A 22,983-nucleotide genomic window follows, 5' to 3' on the forward strand; every position below is an offset into this window, starting at 1 on the left:
TTCAATTTTGTGTTCTTGGACGTTAGTCTGGGGCGCCGTCTGCCATTAGGTGTGCTAGCCGCTCCCGCCACCAATCTCCACAAGGGATTTGAGGACTCCAAAACTTCACCAGGGCCTCCGTCGGCATATGGGTGAGTAGATAATGGCTGAATTTTCATTTTTGGGTGCACTATCCCTTTAAGAGGGCACTTTCACCATGTACATGAAATGGCAAACAAAGCTTTTGACGTGGTGTAAATTCAGTTTTAACTTTCACTAATGACTGTATCCTCTCCCAGCTGCTTGTGAAGTCATTGACCAGCATATGGGTCCGAGAATGACAACGCCCCTGACAGAGAGGCGAGAAAATGACCTCCTTACTCCTGAAGCCCCGAGCATCGCCTTCCCTCTCGCCAAACCTGCAGTAGCACCGGAGCCACAGGTGAAGATTCATATTTACTTTAACAACAACTACACTCACATGCTAATGTGGTTATTAATATGTGTAAAGTATGGCTTTTAGTGTACAAGTAGTACATCAACTGTAATATGCACCCTGTGGCGTCTCTTTCAAGCGACTGGTGCTAAAAGGTTTTTTGTTTCTCTCAGGAGGAGCGTGAGGAAGAAAAGCAGCCACCCAGATTTCAGCTGTCCTCCCTCAGCCCTCAGGAGCGCATTGATTACAGTCACCTCATAGAGGAGCTTGGTGAGTCCTCCACCTAATTAGGCCTCATAAAATGTTTCATCATGCTGCAGTAAAAAAAAATGCAACACTTCAGAGGCCTGAAGTCAGAGGAGCTGATCCCCGATGACTAAAAAGGAGGATGCACCTCCAGGGTCCTGGGATATTTCCTCCTGCAGATGTTTCCTGTTGTGAGCTCAGTATTTTCAAATAAACCACAGTTTATCATAAGATAAACAGTCACTGAATCTAATACTTACTATTAACCAGACTGATGCATTTACAAAGAGAAACTTATAAAATGAAGGGACAGATCAATAAGATACACCGTAAGTCCTTGAGGTTAAATTCTTTCCAGAAAATTGTGTTTAAATATGCCTCTAAAAGTGAAAGTGATAAGTCTTGTTTAATTGCACTTTTAAATTTATGTAAAGATCTACATTAGTTAATAATCCTGTCTGTAACTCCTATTTCAGGACAGTGAAATCTTATCTATACTTCTTTTTTTCCTTCCTGTCTATTTCTGGTATTGTAGGTGGTGTTGTCCTTGACAAGCAGTCTTTCGACCCCAGCTGTTCACACATCATCGTAGGGACTCCTCTGCGCAACGAGAAGTACCTGGCAGCGATGGCAGCGGGCAAATGGATCCTGCACCGCTCGTACCTGGAGGCCTGCCGCTCTGTTGGACGCTTTATCCCGGTCAGGATGTGAAGATTTCTGTTTTTATTGCCTCTAGCAGACAACTGATGACACTCATATGTGCAGTGGTGTTATTCACCCTGTAATTACAGTATTGTTATGGTTGGTTTAATGTGTTGCATATCAGTTAATGTCCTGTTGTTCTGTATACTGACCACCAGGGTTTTCCTTAGCGCCGTACATTTAAAAATACTGGTTTGATTTTGTAAATTTATAAATGTTTGTAGGGTTCTCAGAGAGTTTTAAAGATTTCCAAAGTTCACCTATCTTTGTAACTATAACAAAATGGTCAGTGGCAAGCCTTATTTTTTATGCTCAGAAATATTTAACCTATCTTATCTGTGTGTGTTCCAGGAGGAGGAGTATGAGTGGGGCAGTGGCTCCATTTTGGATGCGTTGCCCTCCATCACCTCCCAGCAGAGGAGGCTGGCGTTAGCTGCCATGCGCTGGAGAAAAGCACTGCAGGGACACTCTGAGCAAGGGGTACTTACAGACACAGATACACATAGTTAACAGTCCTAATTACTGTCATCTGTATTGTATTAGGTACTGCTTGAGTGTTAAAGTGTAGTATGTATTATTTGTCTTCATTGTTTTTCAGGGAGCCTTCAGTGGGTGGACTGTCATGCTAAACATCGACCAGAGCAGAGAATCAGGCTTCAGGCGGTTACTGCAGTCTGGCAGGGCGAAGGTTGATGCTTGTTTATTTATTTATTCACTGTTGCAGTTTTCAAATCAGACAAACAGCTAACTGTTTGTCATAAGGTAGCGTGGGATCAGGGGAGTTGTATGTATTGTTAAACAGCCACTGATGAAAATCTATCTTGCGTGACTCAGGCAGAAGTCATGCTTAAGGGTGAGTTCATTTAAGTTTCATTCAGGTTATGTTCAGTCGCATTACGTCGTTTCACTCGAATGAAAGTAACGTTAACTTGCTAACTTACCATTAGCATTCGCTGAAACCACCACAGAAACAGCTACTGTAGCTAGCGTTATGTGGCAAATTCAGTCATGGGGTAGTCCAGCGCTGTTATCTGTGGACAAAACAGTCATAATAAAAATAACTTTATGAGCGTGTTAAGTGTTGATGTAATGTTCGAACAATACTGCACGTATAAGCTTACTGTATGCATGAACTTGGTGGCTGGATATGAGCCACTTATCACAGTAGCACAACATAGTAAGCTGGATCGACACTAAAATATATCAATACATTAGGTATCTACTGGACCACAGTGTTGCAAAATGGCATGAAATCCATTAAAAATATGCTGCTTGGCAGAAAAAAATGCTGTACAACTGTTATTGAGTAACATTGTGTGACATTGTACGATTCTTTCCTCGTCTGTATCATCTGGTGTTTTTCGTGTTTATGCAAATGCTGCATTCAAATAGAACTTGTGAACCCCTGTTTACAACATGGTAGGTTGTAGTGACTCAGAGCTCTCAGAAAATTTCCTCTTACAAGGTCATGAATACTACATCAGGGGGGCGTTTATGTGCTCACTTCTCATTAACACAGTAAACATGACCCCATTTGAATGCAGCATTAGAGCAAGTAAGGGGGTAAAAGGGGATTTATTTGGGTTTGAATATTGTTTGAAACATTTGGGATAATGTAAGTAGACAACTCAACAAAAATTATAACATAGGTCCAGTCCGTTTTAGACACAAATGTACGTTTAAGCAAAAAGATCTTTAAACAGTGGCCCTGTAGTGAATCTTTGTCCAAAAAATGCATTGCAATATGGAGAGTGTCTCTCTTGTGCTCACAGGGTTTCCTAGTGAAGGGTTTAGCCTCAGTGGTAAGACACCCAGATGTTGCCTTGTGATCACTTTAATCAGGAGATGACTCCTCAACAACAGTCACAATCATTAAATTTGACGTTTTGCTGGTCTTTGTTTCAGACAAGTTGACTCACCTCCGCTATTAAACACTACAGGAAACCCTGAATCAGCCTCTGTAATATTAAGACTGTAGGAGTTCCTAGTGTTGACTTTAGAGTGCAGTCATGTAAGAGCAGAGCTGACAAAGAAATGAATCAGGAGCTGAGCATACATACATATACGTAGTGAAGACATACTTCTTACCTGTAATTTCTCTGTCTTCAGGTCCTGCTGAGTCCCTCCCCGTCCTTGTACAAGGAGGCCACTCACCTGTTTGCAGACTTCAGTCGGCTGAAGCCTGGAGACTTCAGAGTCGATGTATCTGAAGCTACCTCTCATGGAGTCACATGCCTAAAACCAGAGTACATCGCAGACTACCTCATGCAGGTAAGTGGAGCTTTTGATAAGAATTTATTTATTTTACTTTTATAGACAGTTTAACATGTCTCAGGATGTTAAATGACCACATCTTGCGAGAAGTAAGATCGCTCATTATTATTACGATAAAATTAAGTCAGACTCAGTTGATTGAATGTTAAAGCTGTGCTCGTTTGCGCTGACACTGCCCTGGTTTTTCCCTTCCTCCAGGAGCCGACCCCGCCCATCGAGCTGTACTACCTGACTGAAGCTCCCTCTGAAGAAACTCCAGACACTCCGTCACGTAAGCGCAAAGCAGCCGCAGACAACTCCAGGCTGAAAAAGACACGTCTGACCTGAAAATGTCACTACTTACTATTGTTAATGAAAATTCCCATATCTGTGAAAATGATTGTAAATAAGATTTTCCCTTTTTTAAATTAAAAATAAAATGAATGTAGCATCTGTTTCGTCACTGTGGCGTCTTAAATCAAGTTGCACTGCAGTTTGTGCTGCGCACTGGGAGACTGTAACTGTGATGGATGACTCAATGATGGTCTGAGGAAAATGTTGAGTCACGTTTTGTAATTGGGTGCAATGGTATTCTGTGGCCTGTAGGGGGCAGTGCGTCTTCACTGTATGACTCCGTCCTGCCTTAGGAGGGATTTCTCAGCAACCGCATGAGAAAGTGTGATTTTAATGTGCTCTTTCATTTCTCACGAAAGTATTATTAATGGATTTTCTTTTAATTAACTCATATTTAAGAAGAAGAAGATATACTTTATAAATCCCTGAGGGGAAAGTCAATTTTTTCACTCTGTCATTTACACACAGGCCTGAAATACACACAGGCACAAACAGGACCTTAACATGCATTAAATGGAGAGATGTCAGGGTGCGGTGGCTGCCCATGGACAGGCACCCCAACAGTTGGGGGTTCAGTGCCTTGCTTGAGGGCACCTCAGTGGTGCCCTTGAGGTGAGCTAGCACCTCACCAGCTACCAGTCCACACTCCATGCTTGAGCCTGCTCTTGTTCACTTGGTAACAAGAAGTCAAAGAGACATCCAATGGCTGATAAAAGCAATCAAAACACACTCAAAACTCTAAATCAAACAGGCGTGCTCCTCCCCACCCATGTGATTATGGGCCACTTGTATCTGCCGTTGATCTCCCCACGCAGTAAACACCAGATTTTGTTTACCCGGTGTTGGTTTAGGCTTTTGGTAGAGCGATGTGCTGTTTCATACCAGGGTGCCAGCTGAGGTTAGATGCCCCTGTTCCCTCCCATATGGAAGGATAAGTGGTTTAACCTCGTAATAGATGGACCAGCTGACAGCCGCCCTACGGATTCAGTGTTGAGCTGCTGTTTGAGAGGTGTGGGATTAGAGAGAAAGAGCTGTACTGACAGACGAACAGACCCAGGCTGCTGGGTCGGGAGCCTCCAACAAAGTGATGAGTAGCTTAAGGTCACTTGTAGAGGTTTTGCACAAAAAGACCATGCAGCATTTCACGCCTTACCACCAACTATACTGTCAGCTATTGAGTTGTAGCAGTGGTTCTCAGGCTTTTTGACTTACGGGCCATTTGAATGAATCAGTTACATGTTGAATAGCAATAAGGTTGGAGCTTTTCCATCAGTGGTTTATACATATTTACATTTAAAGGGCCAGACAAACCAAACCGAAATCAAAGAGCCAGCGCCAGCGGCGACTGACTGTTGCGTCGCCTTATGTCACCTTTGTCTTGGCTAAAATGTTGCACTTGACAACACTGCAGAAACTGCAGTCAACAGCCAACAAGCATGTACATTCACCAGCAGGCAGCGGAGGTCTGTATTCGTCATTCAGAAAGGGAAACTGGAAGACTGACAGGACGGATTCAAGCCAGTTAGCACATTAACAACACAACCAGATGTCGAAACAATAAATCATATTTACTGTGCACTAGCAAACAATTACGAACCATTTTTTGCCAAAGAGCTCTATGGCTAAAAAGACAATCTCATGTAATATAACAAGTTTGCTTTGACCACACACTCTTGGCGTAAGTTGTTTGTTTGCTCGTGCACTGAGCTAAACTGCAAGTCACAGGGATTTCTCTCACTGATGAAATCACCGACTCCAATTGATCGTGCTGAATCAGCCGAAAAGCCTCCGACAAGGGCCGACTAGCGCCAGTGGTGCGGAACACACCACAAAAACGAGGGCAACTGACACCCAATGATGGTGGACAGTCAGCCTGGTGTGTCAGAGCACTAAGACTCGAACATTTCACAAGAAAAAAAAAAGTTTTGTCACCTTTCCTACTCTGTTTGTCTTCTTGAGACCCCTTAGATTTGTTTTGCGACCCCTTCAGATGCTCCCAGCCCGCAGGTTGAGAACCACTGAGCTGCTTCATGCTATTTTACTATAACTCAAACTGAAAGGTTCAGAAAACCCCCGATTTATTCAGATTAAAGAAACTGGGGAGATAGAAAGAGGAAGCCCGCCACAGCCTACAGGACATGTATGATCTGCAGTATCATTTATTATCATTATCTTTAAATAATGCTCATGGGACAAAATAATTCCAAGTGTAACCATAGCCTGTTTGTTTCTCCTACTCCTTAGCCATCTCATAATATGACTCATAGGATATGTGGATGACTATGCATTCCTCACTGTCTTCAGTTATGTTTACTCAGGGACTCTTTAAGTTTCAAGCTATTTATTGTCATCTGTGCAACAATTACAGAGAAGCAGTTGTTGGCGATGAAAATCTGAGGGCTCCCTTCAACAATGCTCATTAAATATGTATATAAAGAAAATCATGCAAGTAGAAAGAAAGGGGGTATCTAAGATAAAGTAATGCAAAGTTAAAATATGGGGACAAAATGTAACCTATATAACATATAAATACAATAATCTACATTTGTATGAGACTGTAATTATTATTTATTTACTGGTATAGATTCTGGAGCCTAAATTATGTTTGAGAATTACACTTAAAGAGCCAAAACATGTCATAAAATACACAAATATTGAGAGAAGTAATAGTTTTACTCGACTTAAAGGATTGCTGATTAATCGATTAACCCTTTCATATTGATCTCTTGTGTCCCGTCTGTGAAAGCTCCTGCAGCTTTAATGTGAGCCCACAGTTTCTGCAGCAGTGCACCAGGAGAGACACACAGTGGAGAGGCTTTGTAGAGATGATGAAATATCAGTCTCATTGCACAGTTGGCTTTGCTTGCTTTGTCACTATATGTGAGCTGTTCCCAGTCAACAGGTGTCCCACGGGCTAATCTCCCACTCTGCTGACTGGCTGGTGGCCAACAGTTGAGTTTCATTGACGCCTTATTTCGTCATTCCGCCCCCTCCGCTCCTGTAAGGTAACTTAAAGGTTTCCTTGTCGGGACAGTTGGGTTTCAGCACAGGGAGAGCACGACTCTCCAAGCAGGGAGGGAAACTCTGCAGCAGCAGTCCCTCATTAAAATTCCCTGTCCGTACACCCACCACGAAAACCTCCTTTAGTGGGTGGCACCGGCGTCCTGCGCGCCTCTTTAATTGCGCACCACGCATTAACGAGCGATCACGGTTTCATCAGCAGTGACCGCGCGGGATCACGCTGCCTTGAGGCGGAGAGAGTTGGCTTCATGTCCCGCGATCTACGGCGTCAAGGCTGAGAGAGAGTAAACGAGGTGGGCGCAGAGTCCCAGAGGTCCAGCAAAGGGTGGCGCCCTACGCATCTCATCCGGCGGCTGGACACGCTGTGCGGCGACCCACGGCGACACGGTCTGCTCCTGCAGCGGGCTTCACTTGGCTTCTGGCTGCTGCTCATGATTGTGACATTTCTCCGTGGGGACTGGGCAACATGTGCGCCTGGATGGTGTGAAGTGTGACACAGCGGCTTTGGGGGTTTCATTGCTCTCGGATACGCCAAGTACCCGACGTTACGGCGCACCTTGTGTATAATAGGTGAGTACATCAGTTTATGTCTCTACTTCAGATCAGACAGCTCAGCCTCTGCTCTGCAGCCTGGTGTGTGTTTTATTGGCTGCTTGTACAACACCTTTACGTACTGATTGTGTTGAGCATCTTATTTGCTGAAATCCTAGATGAAGGTTTCCAGGCAGTTATGAGCAGCAGTGACAGGAGCATCAAATCACTGTCAGTGCTGCATCCAACTATCACTGCAACATATATGGTGTCTTATTGGTTTTCATTTAATGCATTGCATGATATAGAAGTTGAGCTGCTACTGGTGAGATCTCTGGTACCTCCCTGGAGCATCCTAATTTCACTGACAAGGATGAAATGACATTTTTTGTTTGATGGATTCATGCTCAACTCTCTTGGCAATCCTTTAGAAAAGGAGTATCATGGTCAATTAAGAAAATGTGCCTTGAAGTGTTTCATTAGTCTTTGGGTGGCACTTAATCCTGCCAAAGATTGCTTGCAGTGACTGGTAGCAGTCCCAGCTTATTTACAACACTGGTAGTCTTGTTTACTCCAAAACCAAGGAGCTGAAAGTTTTTGGAGAGCCATCAATCTTGCAACTTGAGGATGTCTGCCCCGAGTGCCCTTCAAGTGGTTTATTTCTCTGGCAACATGGCAGCAACAAAGCAGATAATAGGAGAAACTCTCTTAAAACGTTGAGACCACCATGAACAAGCCGGCATCACCAAATACCCCCATTGGAGTTTGGATCGCCAGCTTTGTTTTCAAGCTCAGTGGGATCGTATAGAGCATAGAGTGAAGTGTGTACTAATTGAACCTGCCGGCCACTCTCTCCATTGTGCCAGGAATGTTTGGTTGCCTGTTCTCCACAGAAACCCCCCATTCCTTTGTTCCGGGGGACAATCCTCCAGTGCCATGTGTGTGCAGGGGTGGGGGGAGGGAGAGGGGTCAGCCGGGGGGATTGACATCTGTAGCTGACAGCTTCCTCGGGGCGAACTGACATGCTGTGATACCATGAATGGGTATTAGGGAACATATGAGCAGCACTTAACAGTAATGAGGACATTTATTCCTTGGGCATGATGCTCGGGGAACAGTCGGATGGCATGCAGTGCTGCAAACTGTGTCAACATTTATGTAATGTAACTTGATACATAAAGACAATTTGTGTCATAGATTGCAGGTAATGCTTCATGAAAACATGGGCATTATTTGCTCCAAATCCTTTTGTTTCTCAGCCACTTTTCGCTGCATTAAAATGGTTTGACATAGCTCAAAATTAGTCGTAAATCAAGTTTGTTTACAGTAATTTGTTCCAAATCTAGTGCAGAAACAAGTCGTCGATTAGTTGGTTATCAGAAAACGAATCACCAACTATTTAGCCAGTCGATTAGACGTTAAAATCATTTATCAAGTGACAAGAATTAGAGTCTACAGTCATGCTACAGGGGCTCTGTACAGCATGCTAACTGGCTCACAATGACGATGCAAACATACTGATGTTTAGCTTCTAATATTTACCATGTTCACCATCTTGATATGGTAGAATTTTTTTATTTACTAAACACAAAGCACAGTCCTGATTGTGGTGTCAGAGGTAAAGTTAATGGATCTCAAAGTTGTAAGAACTGACCCTTTGCTAAGTCCCACCCTTGAACACAGACTGACCAATCATGGCGTAGCAATGGCCAACTCCGACATAGGGTCCGACAACTTTTCGACGGTGCTCCAAAGATTCTCATTCAATTCATTTTCAGGCTGGTTTTGTGGATTTCGAGCTCGTCACAGTTAAAAGTTATACCTGGGGGACGTTTAACTGTAATACTGTTGGAATGTTATAGGCTAAGTTATATGCTATTACTACGTTGGCACCTCCACGCATTGCTAGCTACTGAAGGTACGCTCAGTGTACACGCATGCTGCTTTTTCTGCATGTGAATAAAGACCTACCCTGCTTTACAGGAACAGAGTTGCTCCCACCGTCATTGGTTGCCTTCTAATGTCATAGTCTTCTATCTCGATTGCTAGTGGGTATCTTCTGCAAACGCATATTGCAGACTAGGGCTGGGCAATATGAAGATATATTGTTATCGAGATATGAGACTATATATCATCTTAGACTTTGGATATCGTATCATCATATGGAATAAATGGCATAAATCCAGCAACTTACAGGACTTTTCTATTTGTTTTAACACTTGCCTCAACCCACTTAGTCCTTATATCCACATTATTGATTATTATTGATCAGAAATCTCATTGTGTTAATATTTTCTTAAACAAAACAAAACAAAAGTCATCCCTACAACTTTGTCGCAATCAGAGGGTATTTGGTCAGAAATATTGTTGTGTTTGATTCTGTCTCCCAGTCCTAGCATCAGTGAAGTGCTTTTGAGAAGATTTAAAAAATTTTGAGATATGTATTGTGTATCAAGATATATCCTAAAAATATTGTGTAATTATCAGGACATATTGCCCAACCTTATTGCAGACCCTTCTGTCTGCTTCTCTCTGAAATCACTTTTCTTTTTTTTCTTTTTTTTTTTCCAATTTTCCAAAAGTTATATTATGTTTCTTCAGGGAGTGCAGTTAGTGACAGTGGGCTCTGTGCTAGTTCTGACAGCTTGATGGACCATCACAAAGGGGCAGAGCTTAGTGAGTTGTCAGTTCATCCTCTGTGGAACACGATTGCTTTTACCAAATTTCATCGCAGCCTATCATGTAGACTAGTTGTAAAGACATTTTATGTGAAACCACAGTTGTAAACCTCACGGTAGCACCAAAGGAAGAGTCCAAGATATCCAAATTAAGTAGGGTTCATCCTCTGGGGACTTTGACTGTCTGTACAAAATTTAAGAAAAATCCATTTAATATTTGCTGAGATATTTGTGGCAGACCTGACATGCTGTTAGCATAAAACGCCAAAGATTTACTGGTTCTCAGCTTTTCAAATGTGAGAATTAGCTGCTTTGTATCATTTTAAATTGAAAATATTTTAGGTTTTTGTATGTTAATTTTAGAAAAACAAGGAATTTGAAGATGTCACATTGGCTCTTAGAATTTGTGATGGGTATTTTTCAATGTTTCCTTACACTTTATAGACTTAATTAGTTAATGAATTGAAAGAACACTCGAATCAAAACTTTGTCCCAATGGGCTTCACAGTCCTTGATGATTTGAACCTTGATTTGATTATGGAAAACTCCCAAAAAACATCATGAAAGTTTCCAGTAAAGACTGGATTATTTAGAGGATATTGCCAAAAGGTTGTCACTGACAAATCCTGACAATTCTTTCTGATGCTGTCCTGTATGATGGAGGCCAAAGTGTGTGTCACTTACTGTATATCAACACCTTCCTATTCAGTGTGATATCTTCTATCAACATGTGGAAGAATTTTTAAGAGGCAGCGAGTGAACAATCTCCACAGCTGCTCTCTTATCAGCAAAGTCAGGAAAAGTCTACATTAACACTGAAAAACACCCGGAAACTATCAGCTTTCCCATCCAAAGACACAGACCTCCCTTAAACAAACGTATCAGGGAGCTCCAGGAAAAGGGAAAATCTGGTTTCTGACTCTTGCAGCAGAAACTCCGAGCCGATGGGAAACTGTTGGGGAATGTGGCTATGTCAGTGTGAGCAGGTTTCATGCTTGTGAGTAAGCGTCCCCTCATGACTGGTAGAGAGTGGTACACCATGAGGTGGAATGCAGCCCCCACGGGCCCCTCATGCTGCAGAGTATGTGCTCAGGATGGACTTCGCACCTTCCTCCAGCCTGACAAAACAACAAGTGGCCAAAACAGGAATTTCACCAAAGCAAAGGGAGGAAAAAGCCTGCGCGGATTCTTTTCCTGTGTTTAAGAATCTAAATGCCAAGCTGTATTAATAAAGGCCCTCAGCTGCTTTCCAAATGATTTCATTTAAGCTGAGAGGGGGGCTCGTACACAGGAACCACAGGGGAGGTGCCACGCTGAAAAGCAAGCGAAAGCTGCTGTATTCACCCAAGGAGATAAATAAATTCTTCCCCCTCAGCCACTTATGATCGTATCAGCTAAAGAGCATTCCCATAGGACCAGAGGGAGCCTGGGCTGGTCAGACAGAAAAAACCTCTCTTTCAAAGCTTGAAAGCCATTATACTGTATACAGTAGAGTCAGACAGAGGGGTGGATCCGAGTCACATGACTTGGACTCAGAGTCAGTTTTAAATCACAATTTTGATGACTTTAGACTCAACAAAATCAGAAGACGTGCAGCTCGACTTGAACTTTAAAACCAATAACTCGTTACTTCAATTTGACTTGAGCCTTTTGACTTGAAAACACTTGATACCTTCCCCCAAGACAAAAGATTAAAGAGTATGTTATTTAGAAGTGTTCCACAAAGTTGAAAGTTGAAAGTTGAAAGTAAATGTTCGATTAATGGTAATAAATATTTTATAATTGCATGTCAATTTTTTTGCTTTCATGTAATTTTTAATATGGTATTAGGTTGTAACCGTCGCTGTCCATGTAGGGGAACTGCCCATTGGTTCGACAGCCCATTGGTTCGACATCCCATTGTTCCGACCATGTTAAACTCATTGTTCCGAAGTCCGTTCCGAAATCATCATGATGCCCTGTGGTTAAGGTCTGGTTAGGTTTAGGCACAAAAACCACTTGGTTAGGGTCAGGAAAATCATGGTGTGGGTTAAAATGAAAAAGAAAGTGACAAACACATAAGCCGTGAGCCTGCTCCGCCTCAAGCCGGTCGCGGCGCACCATACACCCGCCGCGAGCCGTTCAGCACCGCGGACAGTCGGACTAATGGGATGTCGAACCAATGGGCTGTCGAACCAATGACATGGACCCCCATGTAGAGCGGTGTAGATTAATTAGAAAAGTTTTAGCATTAGTCAGGTAAAACAATATTTTAGTAGTTTCAGGGGATCAACTGGTGCTGCAACAAGTCTTTGACCAAATTATTTTGTAATATAAAGCTTCAAACTGCCATCAACATGTTGTTTAAACACTCTGAGTAATAAAATACAACATAGCTCATTTTAGCATGTATGCTGTTTCCACATTACCACTTAAAGCTCGAATATACTGAAGTCAAAAGAACACCTTCCCAACTCGTTAATGGGACCATTCGAGGGTTACATGAATTCACCAATAAATCCCCAGAACCACTTTGTTTGAACCAGTCTGACCGATCAAGTTGCAGGAGAGAAAAATTAAGAACAAAAGTTCCTTTACCGAGCACCAGTTGGAAAAAAGTGGTACCAAAGAATTTCGTTCGCATGCAAAAACTACACAGTGGTCAACAAAAAATGAATTGTGGTATGCAAAAAGTCCAAGTCAGAAATTACAGACGGAGACACAGCAACTTCCTACAAAGTTGTTTAAACAAATAAATACAAATATTGCAAAGCATATATGATTTTTGTAAATTTAATATGTTATTGCTCTGTTGCTAAAATTGCATTTCATTTGGTGTAGTCTGACTGACACGACGTAGACTGTGGCTATAAGCGAAGAGATACAAGAGAAATACAAACAAGCCATAGCATTTTTCCCCTATAGCTGAATGATAATGGGATGGGTGCTTCCAGACCTTTCTATATCACTGACACAGCGCTGTGGAGATAGGTCTGGCTATCTGAGACAACATTTGGTGAGGAGCGCATTGCGACTTAAGGACTGATAACTTGAGACTTGACTTGAGATTTAATTGTGACTTTTAAAACAATGACTTGATCCCACCTCTGGTATCAGAGCAGGCTTTGTTGGCCCACTGGGGGTATCAGAGTTAATAATATACCATGTGGCACCTCAGGTAAACAAAAGACCTCAGTAGCAGTGACCCCACCTGCTCTGACCAATCACAGGAAGCAGATAGTCGGTAATGAATAACTAACCATTATGATGATGAAAGGGGGCGATGGGCACGGTGAGATAAGAGTGTGGTGACCGTCCGAGCATGAGGTGTTTACAAGGGGAATTCCTCACATTCCTCAGCTGCAGCCATGCCACTCCAATCTGCACCTCCACCCACTGATGGTCACCCTCTGTGCCAAGAGGGACCCAAGGGGCAAAAGGGCCCAATAGGTTCCTCCTCAGGAAGTAGCCGCTGTTTGTGTTGATTAAGGCGATTTCTGAGTGTTGCTTTAGAGATTTTCGAGAGTATTTGATAGAGCTAATACAGCAGGCTGAGGAACACGTGCATTAGATCCCCAGAGAGTTAAGATTCACACAAAGGCTTGATTTTAGCTTTGAGTGAAAAATTTTGAGTTGTTGTTGGTATCATTATAACAAATGTGTACTGAAGTGCTAAAAAGAGATGGCATTGGCATTTTGAGACGAGCATGTGTGATGCAACAAATGTGAAGAACATGTCTTTATAGCTGTTTGTGTTGAGCATCATCAGCCATGTGAAATGTGTCATCTTTAGCCATGCTAGCAGCCTGGCTCTCAGGATGGCAAGTCTGTCAGCTGGTCCACTACTTTGGCATAGACTGAAAAATCTCAATGATTATTGGATGGATTGCCATGAAATTTTGTATAGGCTTTCATGGTGCCCAGAGGACGAACCCTAATAACTCTGGTGATCCCCTGACATTTTCATTAAAGCCCCCAGCCTGTCAGATACTGGAGAAAGGTCTGTTTGACTCCATGATAATTTCACAGTAAGGGATGCAGCAACGGTGCCCTTACCAATAATGTCAGTGGGGAACTTGTTTTGGTGGAGAGGTGAGTGCTGGCATTAAACCCCGGCAAAACAAAATAAAACATTAAAAGACATTTAAGCATGAAGGTACTAGCATGAAAACTTCTGTTGTTTCTTGCACAGCGTGAAAACTAAGTGTGGTTATTGGAATGGCCGTACGAGACTAGTTTTACATAGCGAAAAGGATTGAAAAGGTGTTATCTTCCAAGATAGGCGGCCAGTGGCAGGCTTTATAACCACAGTCTACATCCTGAGTCAGACTATTCTTTGTGTTGCCCTTATAGAGCCAGGCCTACATTATTTTGATATGACGTTACTTAATAGTCACAGACAGAGAAAAGTAGGCAGACGAAAAGAACAGGCTAACATTACACAGTTCCCCGTAGGTAGCCCACATAGTGCCCCCTGGGTATTGCAGTTTATTTAGGGTCATTGTATCGCCCAGAGAATCTGATATGGAGACGACAGACAGAAGTACCAGCAGCTTGTGAGAAGTTCTGGTGCACAAGAAAAAGACACAGAGCACTAGAGCAGTGGTTCTCAAGTGGTCCAGCCACAGGGTCCAGATTTCTTCTCAGTCATTAGTTCAAGGTCCACGCAGTTTAATATGTTCAGGGTCATACTTACGTTTGGCCATGTTGTCGTGCTAATTTGCTGTCTCTGTCAAGTAGCTGTCAGTTGTTTACTCACTCTTCAGTAGGAAACAGCACTTCCAAATAAAAGCTCTGTGCTGGAAATGCACTGTACTTCAAAATAAAGTGTGTTTTTTACAAACTTGACATATTCGCGAGTCAGTTGCGGTCCATTCAGAATGGACCCTCAACCCACTTTTGGACCACAACCCATCAGTTGGGAACCATTGCTCTAGAGAGTAAAATGTAGAAGTGCTGTACTGCACACTGGTGTGAACTGGCCCACTTCGAGCACTGGTACAAACATTCATGGTCCCCAGATGATGTATCCTAATGGCTTAGTGATCCTCCGACTTTTCTTATTGTGCCACCATTAGGTTTGCATTTGTGGTCTTGAGTGAAATGTCTCAATCATCATTTTCATGTCATGAAATTTGGTACAAGCATTCTTGTCCCCCTTCGGGATGAGTTGATCCAATACTGTACCGCACTACTACGAAAGCTGCACTTTGTGTTCAGTTCTAATTAGCAAACACTAGCATGCTAACAAACTAAACTAAGATGTTGAACATGGTAAACATCACACCTGCTAAATATCAGCGTGTTAGCATTGTCACTGTTAGCATGCTGACGTTAGCATTAGCTAAGAGCACTGCTGTTGCTTAGTACAGCCTCACAGACCTGCTGACATGGCCTGTAGACTAGTCTTGTTTGACTGTAAACGCGTATGACAAAGATTTGTTCATAAGTATTATAATCTGAAATATTTGACCTGCTTATGTCAAGCACAAGATGGTCCCTCAGGGTTGCACTTAACTCCCAGTGGATTTTTCAATATTTTAATGGTTACATAGCTCACAAACCAGTCTATAAATATATGAGTAAAGGCAGAAAAGCTAGAGGACATATGTAGTCTGTTGCAGTAATATTATATTTTCAGGCAACAATTCAAACTAAATACGTGGATATATTTAAAGAGTTTAAATGCTCTGCTTAAAATGCTTAAAATAAATCCCTAGTCTCTTTTGTATAAGGAAGTCATGAGGCTGGACTTAACGCAAGTCTTTATCCCCTCACATTATGAAACACTTCAGCTTTTTTTTCTACATGCCAGACATTTATGATCACACAACAGCCATTTTCTTTCTCTAGTCTGTTTGAGGAGTGTTTGCGTCGCTTTAATCCAACTGTCTTGTCACAAAAATACTGTGCAAGGAAAGAATTAGTCTTATATTTTGTGATGTGTGAGGTGTTTAATACCCACATGTGAGAAATGAAACACAGGGACTCCTCTGTAGGCAGCCACGGGACACAGGGTTTGTGTTTAAGGATCAATCATCACATTTTTTGAATGCAGTGCAGATGACTGGGTCTAATAGGATTATAGGAAGGCCTGGTGGGAGGAGAAGAAGTCCGGGGGTGGGAGCATGTTACCCCTGCAAATCGAGTCTCGGTTAGCCCCTGGGGGGGTGGGGGGGGGGGGTCATGTGATGGAGGGGGACCAAACTAGCAGGTGTCAGGCCGATGATTATGGGGTCTAAGGCTGGGCTCACCTATGAGGATTACTCAGAGCCTCTAATGGAGGGCAAGTTATGACCCCGGCTAGCAAGGAAGCAAATCGCCACCCTCTCACCCAGAAAAGTGCTATTATGTCAAATATAAAAAACGAGAGAGCTTCTAGTCTCTGGTTTCCTTGGCAACTTCTCCAATCTGGATATCTGTTCTTTCAGCGCTGAACTTCTTCTTACACCAAAAAGCATTTCATTTATAATTTGTGAATTCTTGTCAGTCCTACTTTGTGAATACAGCAGCTTGTATTGCTTTGTTGTTACCCAGCTCCAAAGCTTTTGAGCATGCAGTGAGTCAAAATCAAACCTTGTCTGCTGTCCAGACTCAACTGATGGAGGCTGCAGATTAAAGTGGCACCATATGCTGGGGACTGAGGAGATCCCTCCCCATGGTCCAGCCTATTATTGGGCTCTATGTCACTGTCAGCAGCTAATTGTTGTGGAGGATTGAGGTGACGGGGGGAACAACTCCCCTATCTTGTCTTAAATGCTTGGTCATCCCTTCTTCATTCCCTGCCACCTCAGTCGAAGCATTTCGTTTTCCAAATACACACCCTCTGTATTTGTAATCACCTTGCCAAAGTCAGCATTTGATTTTTGTGAGTCCAAGTTGAGGCAGCCTGAATGCCAGGAAGGGGAATCTAGAGTTCTTGAGAATATAAAACCATTGTTTTCTCTCTGTGCCCAGCCCATGCCGCATATGGCTCATTTCATGGCTGCTGGAGAGGCTGATTTATGGGCCAAAGAGCAACGGGGCTGATGTTCCTCATGTACAGTTCTTGGCACGGCGAGAGCCAAGTCCTCGGCGAGGTCGCATGAGGTAAAAGTATAGGAGATGGAAGATTCTGCAGAGTGTGCCAAAATAATCCTTGTAACAAAAGCACAGGAAAGGTGGTCTTCCTACGAACTCATTGGCTACATGACAGCTAGCATGTTGCCACAATGGTGTTACAGGATGTGTCTGATGTCTTCCTGGCCAAAGGTGTCACGGGAACTGGCATTTCATTATAATCATCACATTAAGCACCTCTGGGAGAACTCCTCAAATATGAAACTATTGACGTTTGTCATCCCCAATTAGAGAGCAGTTTATGTGGTTTTGCTCCCATTCTCCTCCTCCTCTCCCTCCTCCTCCCGTCTCGCTCTCCAGTCTAAGAGATTCGTGGCCCCAAGGGGCTGGAGAGCTGTCTAGTAATCTGAGACAGCATTAATACTGAATAAGATAGAGCGAGGCGTTGGCCCCGCAAATTAATTTCCATACACAGAGCGGCGTTTCAAAAAAAACCTGCAAAATGACACAGTGGGATTTCGCCTGGTATGCGTGCATCTGTGTTTGTGGTGCTGGTAGTGGTGGTTTGTGGCAGCTACATCACCATGGAGACAGTGGCATTATCGTGTGGGGATGCTGGAGTGAGTGCAGCACTGGCAGCAGAAAGGAGCAACATGGCAACAACAGAAGCCGAGTGGACAGCCACCGGACCGACGTCTGGCTTCATCTCAAACGAGAAACTTGGACATATTTCCTCTTTAAAGTGTCTTTCACTCTGTTTCACCGCTAACTTCCACTTTCACATGGTTCTGCCCTGATCCACTGAACCACAAGATCCACATTCACACCCAGATTATCCCACATATACTGAGAGGGGTGCTGCTGTGAACGACGGGCAGCACAAGCCAAATCAAACTGCTGCTGAAGCTGCTGGAATGACTCCCCTTCGCCTCCTCCCTCCCCGAAGAGGAGAGTGTCCTTTGGGGGAAAGAGATGACTTGACGTTTTGGGTTTGTCAGAAGCTGCAAATAAATTGAACACACTGGTCGCAGCTCAGCCTGTTGGTGCTGTAAAAACACTGCAGCTCTCTGTGGTATACGATATGTCAAACATGCTGTAGTAACTGCAATGATTTTTCTCTCCCTCTCAACACTGTAATGAGAGTTTATGCAGCTGGTGTTGTTGGATTTATTCCATGTCTTTCTCGGTTCCTTTGCACACACAGTCGCACACTTAAAGGACCATGTCAGAGTGTTTGCAAATGTCACGTCTTTAAAGGTATAATCTTTTATGACATTTTGAGATTCAAGCTCATTTGCTTTCTGTTGAGAGTTACATGAGAGGATTGATACCACTCCCATTTCTGTATGTTGATTTTTGAGCTACAGCAAAAAGGCAATTAGCTTAGCTTAGCATAAAGACTGGAAGCAGAGGGAGGCAGCTAGCCCGGCCTTGCCCAGAGTTTAAAAACAGGCCTGGCCGCTGTTCACAGAGGAGTCGTTAAAGCACAAGGCCAAAGCTTATCTTTTTTTACACTTCTGATTGTTAAATACAACAATTCGCAGATTTTTGAAATTTTGTAATCCATCACAGTCTGCATTATTTTTTGTCAGTGTTACATCACAACTGAAAAGGTTGGATTACTGGCTGGGCAAAAGGCCAACTACCCAAGACCCACAGGTGGTCTGAAGGCACTGGGTTCACTATGTGGCATTTAGTGTGTGGTAGTTTATGGTATTACAAATATTTTTTTAATAAAGTGTGGACCACCAGAGCACATTATAAACTACCCAGGGGCACTGAGTTAAAAATCTAGTTATATAGCCATTATTATTTTGGCTTAAGTTGTGCTTGCTTCTCATTCCCAGATTGCCAAATACGGCTTTGTCATGCCCCCAGTGTCTAACAGGGACACACAGGGCACCCCTTAGCTTATCTATGTGATGCACAGCTGAAACAAATCGTAACATGTGGTATGGCAACAAAACTGTTTGGTTAGGTTTGGAAAAAAGATCATGTTTTGAGTTCAAATAAGTGTACTTGTTACATACTGTACTGTGACAAGTACATCTTGTGACTGGTAGCAATGCACAACGACTGTGACACCTGTACTTATGTCTGTGCACAGTACCTTCTATGACATGTTATCACATGTTTTATCATGACATTAGACAATAGAAATAAGAAAAAATAAAACAAGTTACTGTCTTAAGTTTCTTTCAGCGGTAGGTCGTCTTCGCTGGTGCTTTGTTGTAGTTTGCTCTGTACAGTAAAGCGATCCATTGTCCCACTCACAGCTCTCTCCTCTCAGTTGTTATCATCCCTCACTCTGGCTGCCAATCAGGGCTTTTGATGTGTCAACACATAATTCCCATGCGCGAACGGTGACAAACAGGTTCCCTGCAAAGGTTCTTCAAATTAAATTATGTTAAATTCTTTAGCGAGAGTTTTCCTCTTTATTAGGAACTGGGTGCGCACAACATACTGATACAGTCAAATAAAAATTTGTTCAAACTCTTGTATAGGCCCAGTTGAGTACTGCAGTAATGAAGTGTGGACATCACAAAATCCCACGGCACACCATTTGAGAACCACTGGATTACATCACAGAAAGAGAAAATTTAAGCAAATTGAAATATGTGATTTTCATTCAGTAATTTAACCTTTATTTTTACTCTGTGCTATATCAGGAGGAGGAGCGACCGTCATTTACAATGACGTTTTGTCAATTACAAAAAACTTCTCCTGGTTGAAAATCCTTTAGTGTTCATTGTTTCGGAAGCGGGCAGCACGGTGGTGTGGTGGTTAGCACTGTCGCCTCACAGCAAGAGGGTTCCTGGTTCGATCCAGGAACCTATGCAGAGTTTACATGTTCTCCCCCTGTCAGCGTGGGTTTTCTCCAAGTACTCCAGCTTCCTCCCACAGTCCAAAGACATGCAGGTTAACTGGTGACTCTGAATTGTCCATAGGTGTGAATGTGAGTGTGAATGGTTGTCTGTCTCTATGTGTCAGCCCTGTGATAGTCTGGTGACCTGGCTAGGGTGCACCCTGCCTCTCGCCCAATGTCAGCTGGGATAGGTTCCAGCCCCCCCCGCGACCCTCAAGAGGATAAGTGGTTATGAAAATGGATGGATTGATGGATGTTTCGGAATCTGAATTTAAACCGGTAAAAACACAGAATAAGGCACTTTTATGTTAAAAAATGAAAATAATAATAATAATAGTGTTTAAGCGAATGACCCTATCCAGAGCCAGTGTTTGATTTGTCCGATCTGGGCTTCTGTAGAAACATTGGGTTGCAAAATAATGATCTCTGTAGATGAAGACCTGCTTCCTGTGTAGATATAAACGGTTTATTCAAAGGTTACGAAACACAAAAATCCTTATTTTCAGGTGATTACACAATATAAAAAACATACTTATTATATTCCATTTCTTCCAATATATCCCCATAAATCCTACACACAGGACCTCTGTTTTTTTTTTTTAAATGTCCAAAAGGTACATGTGAATTGATTTTAAGGAGGTGCTGAATTTCATAAAATGAAGAGAAATTAATGAATGCCTTAACAGCAGACAATATACACCCAAAGTTTTAAAACATAGTTGCATGGTTTGCTGAATGGTTGGCTGTAAGTGATTTATAGTAAATAAGCTACAATGTGCAGGAACAGTGGAATGGTCCTTTAAATCGTGATGCGGTGCAGAAACTGTCATCACAGCAACTCTTAAAATAATGTCAGTAAGGTTTGGCCCGCTCCTCTGCTTTCCCCTGGGCATTCGCTCCATTCTTCACTCCTCCACTAATAATAGATCCTGCTGCTCATCCCCGATGTATTGTCCCATGGCCGACATCACACAGAAGAGAGAGGCAGCAGAGTGATGGAGCGAGCGACACCTGCAAATTCTCTCCCAGCCAGCTCTGTCTCCCCGCGGGGCCAAGCATTTGACATTTAACTACGATAGCCGTAAACAGGCCACTGGAATGCCATTGACATTCGTTTGTCTGGGACAGTTTTTTCACTGGGCGGGTTTTGTCTCTTTGCAACGGGGTGGTGGTTTAAACCTAGGACTGGATCCCACAATGCAGTCTGTCTAGCCTAAAGCTGTTGGCAACAATCAATAAATCATTTAATCTAGTGCTGAAATGATTTATAAAGAAAAAATACCCAGTATCTGCTGGTTCCAGCATCTCAAATGTGACAATTTCCTGCTTTTCTCTGTTGGATAATATTGTAAAAATTAATATCTTTAGGTTTTTGGACTGTTGGTCACACAAATCAAGCAATTTCGAGACACCTTCTGCCGTCACTGTGACAGTTTTTGTTTGTTTTTCCTTTGATTTGTCCCCCAGTGGGTGGGAACCAAACACTCCATGAACTTTCCTGATAAAACACAGTAATCATCTTCTTCGTGTTCATTATTTTACCTGCTTGATGTCAGAACAAAAGGGCGTGTATCATCTGTGGCTTATCGCTTAATCACAGACTCTGTGGAGCTTACCAAACAAATCACCCACCAGCTCTCAGCTCCACCTTACCATAACATTGGACCACCACTTCATCCGTAATATTAAACACTGCTGACTCTGTGTGCGTGTGCGAGCATGTGTGGTGTCACAGATCTCATCCCAACCATGCTGAGTCTGGCTTGTTCCTCTGCTGTTTACCTATTCATTAATTCAGCCGTGAGTGATGGCATGGGTAAAACCAAAGCTCTCCATCCTCTGGTAATTAAACGTCTGTTGGTGAGACATTTTTCTCCTGGAAAGCATTTTTAAAAACAGACACACACACATACACATGCTCCGAGATGCTGCCGGTGGGCGTCCCGGGCTAGCGTCGGTAATTAGCGTGCTGAGTGGTTGCACTGATTGCTTCATTATTTCTCCGATAGGCATCTGTGAGAGATATATGATGGATGTTGCATGTTTGAAAGTAATCCATGCTCATGCTCCTTATGTGATCATCATACTCCTCCAACTTAAAGGCTCACACCTATAGCAACAACATTATTTACTAAATGCATGTTTTGAAGTTACACCCTCATCTGTCGTGATCTTCTTGCATCAGACTTGCACAATGTGACACCAAAGCTCAATGCAATTAACTGCCATCCTGCAGTTACTCAACATAAACACATGAATCCTCCTTATAGCTCGTGTGCTCCGGTTGAGGAGTGTTAGAGTTGTGAAAGAGAGGTTTCTAAATGTAGCCACATCACAGGAAGACTTCCAAACTGATTCAGGATAATTGGCTTGTTTTGCTCACAGCGGTTCAGCACGACGCTGTGAGCAGGACAGCAATTATCAACTGCGTGTCCCAGTTTCACAGACGAGGATTATTTTTATATGCAACAAGATATTGATGGCTGCTTCTCATTGAAGGCTCCAGTCATTGACAACAATGATTAATCAAAGTCTTTGAAACTGAGATTGAAAATTTCAAAGGAGAGAAAAGTAAACTTCATGCAGCTCATTCAGATTGATTTATTATGTGTCAAAAACTCAGTAATGATTCTATGATCGTGTGTTATTTGTGAGTCACTTTTAGCCACACTGGCAACGTGGCTTGCATGTTAACATGCTCCTAGGCAGCTTGTTAGGTTAGCCTAGCTAAGATGGTGGACATGGTAAATATTATACCTGCTATACAGAATTGTCATTATGAGAATGTTTGTATGCTATCAGCATTAAGCTCAAAGCACCACTGTACCTAAGTCGGGGACACCAAGCAAAATGAAAAATGAAGCCAACGTGGAAGTGTC

At 42.8% G+C, this 22,983-nt stretch overlaps 2 protein-coding genes across 4 annotated transcripts in view; both read left to right on the top strand.

Annotated features, from left to right (window-relative positions):
- The window catches only part of topbp1 (DNA topoisomerase II binding protein 1), a 16,648-nt gene extending 12,584 nt beyond the window's left edge, over positions 1–4,064 (top strand). For both annotated transcript variants that reach the window (XM_050057188.1, XM_050057189.1), the window contains exons 22-28: positions 279–421; positions 589–685; positions 1,197–1,360; positions 1,715–1,843; positions 1,962–2,051; positions 3,473–3,634; positions 3,836–4,064. In XM_050057188.1, coding sequence (XP_049913145.1) covers positions 279–421; positions 589–685; positions 1,197–1,360; positions 1,715–1,843; positions 1,962–2,051; positions 3,473–3,634; positions 3,836–3,964 — 914 coding nt within the window. In that variant the 3' untranslated portion in view covers positions 3,965–4,064. The remainder of the gene's footprint in view (positions 1–278; positions 422–588; positions 686–1,196; positions 1,361–1,714; positions 1,844–1,961; positions 2,052–3,472; positions 3,635–3,835) is intronic.
- Positions 4,065–6,645: 2,581 nt separating this feature from the next.
- tmem108 (transmembrane protein 108) overlaps positions 6,646–22,983 on the top strand; it is a 68,948-nt gene continuing 52,610 nt past the window's right edge. The window contains exon 1 of one of the 2 annotated variants that reach the window (XM_050056843.1): positions 6,646–7,561. The gene's annotated coding sequence lies outside the window, so the exon portion shown is untranslated. The remainder of the gene's footprint in view (positions 7,562–22,983) is intronic. The other variant, XM_050056841.1, reaches the window with a different exon arrangement.

The sequence above is a fragment of the Epinephelus moara genome, chromosome 11, assembly GCF_006386435.1.
Source record: "Epinephelus moara isolate mb chromosome 11, YSFRI_EMoa_1.0, whole genome shotgun sequence".
Lineage (NCBI taxonomy): Eukaryota > Metazoa > Chordata > Actinopteri > Perciformes > Serranidae > Epinephelus > Epinephelus moara.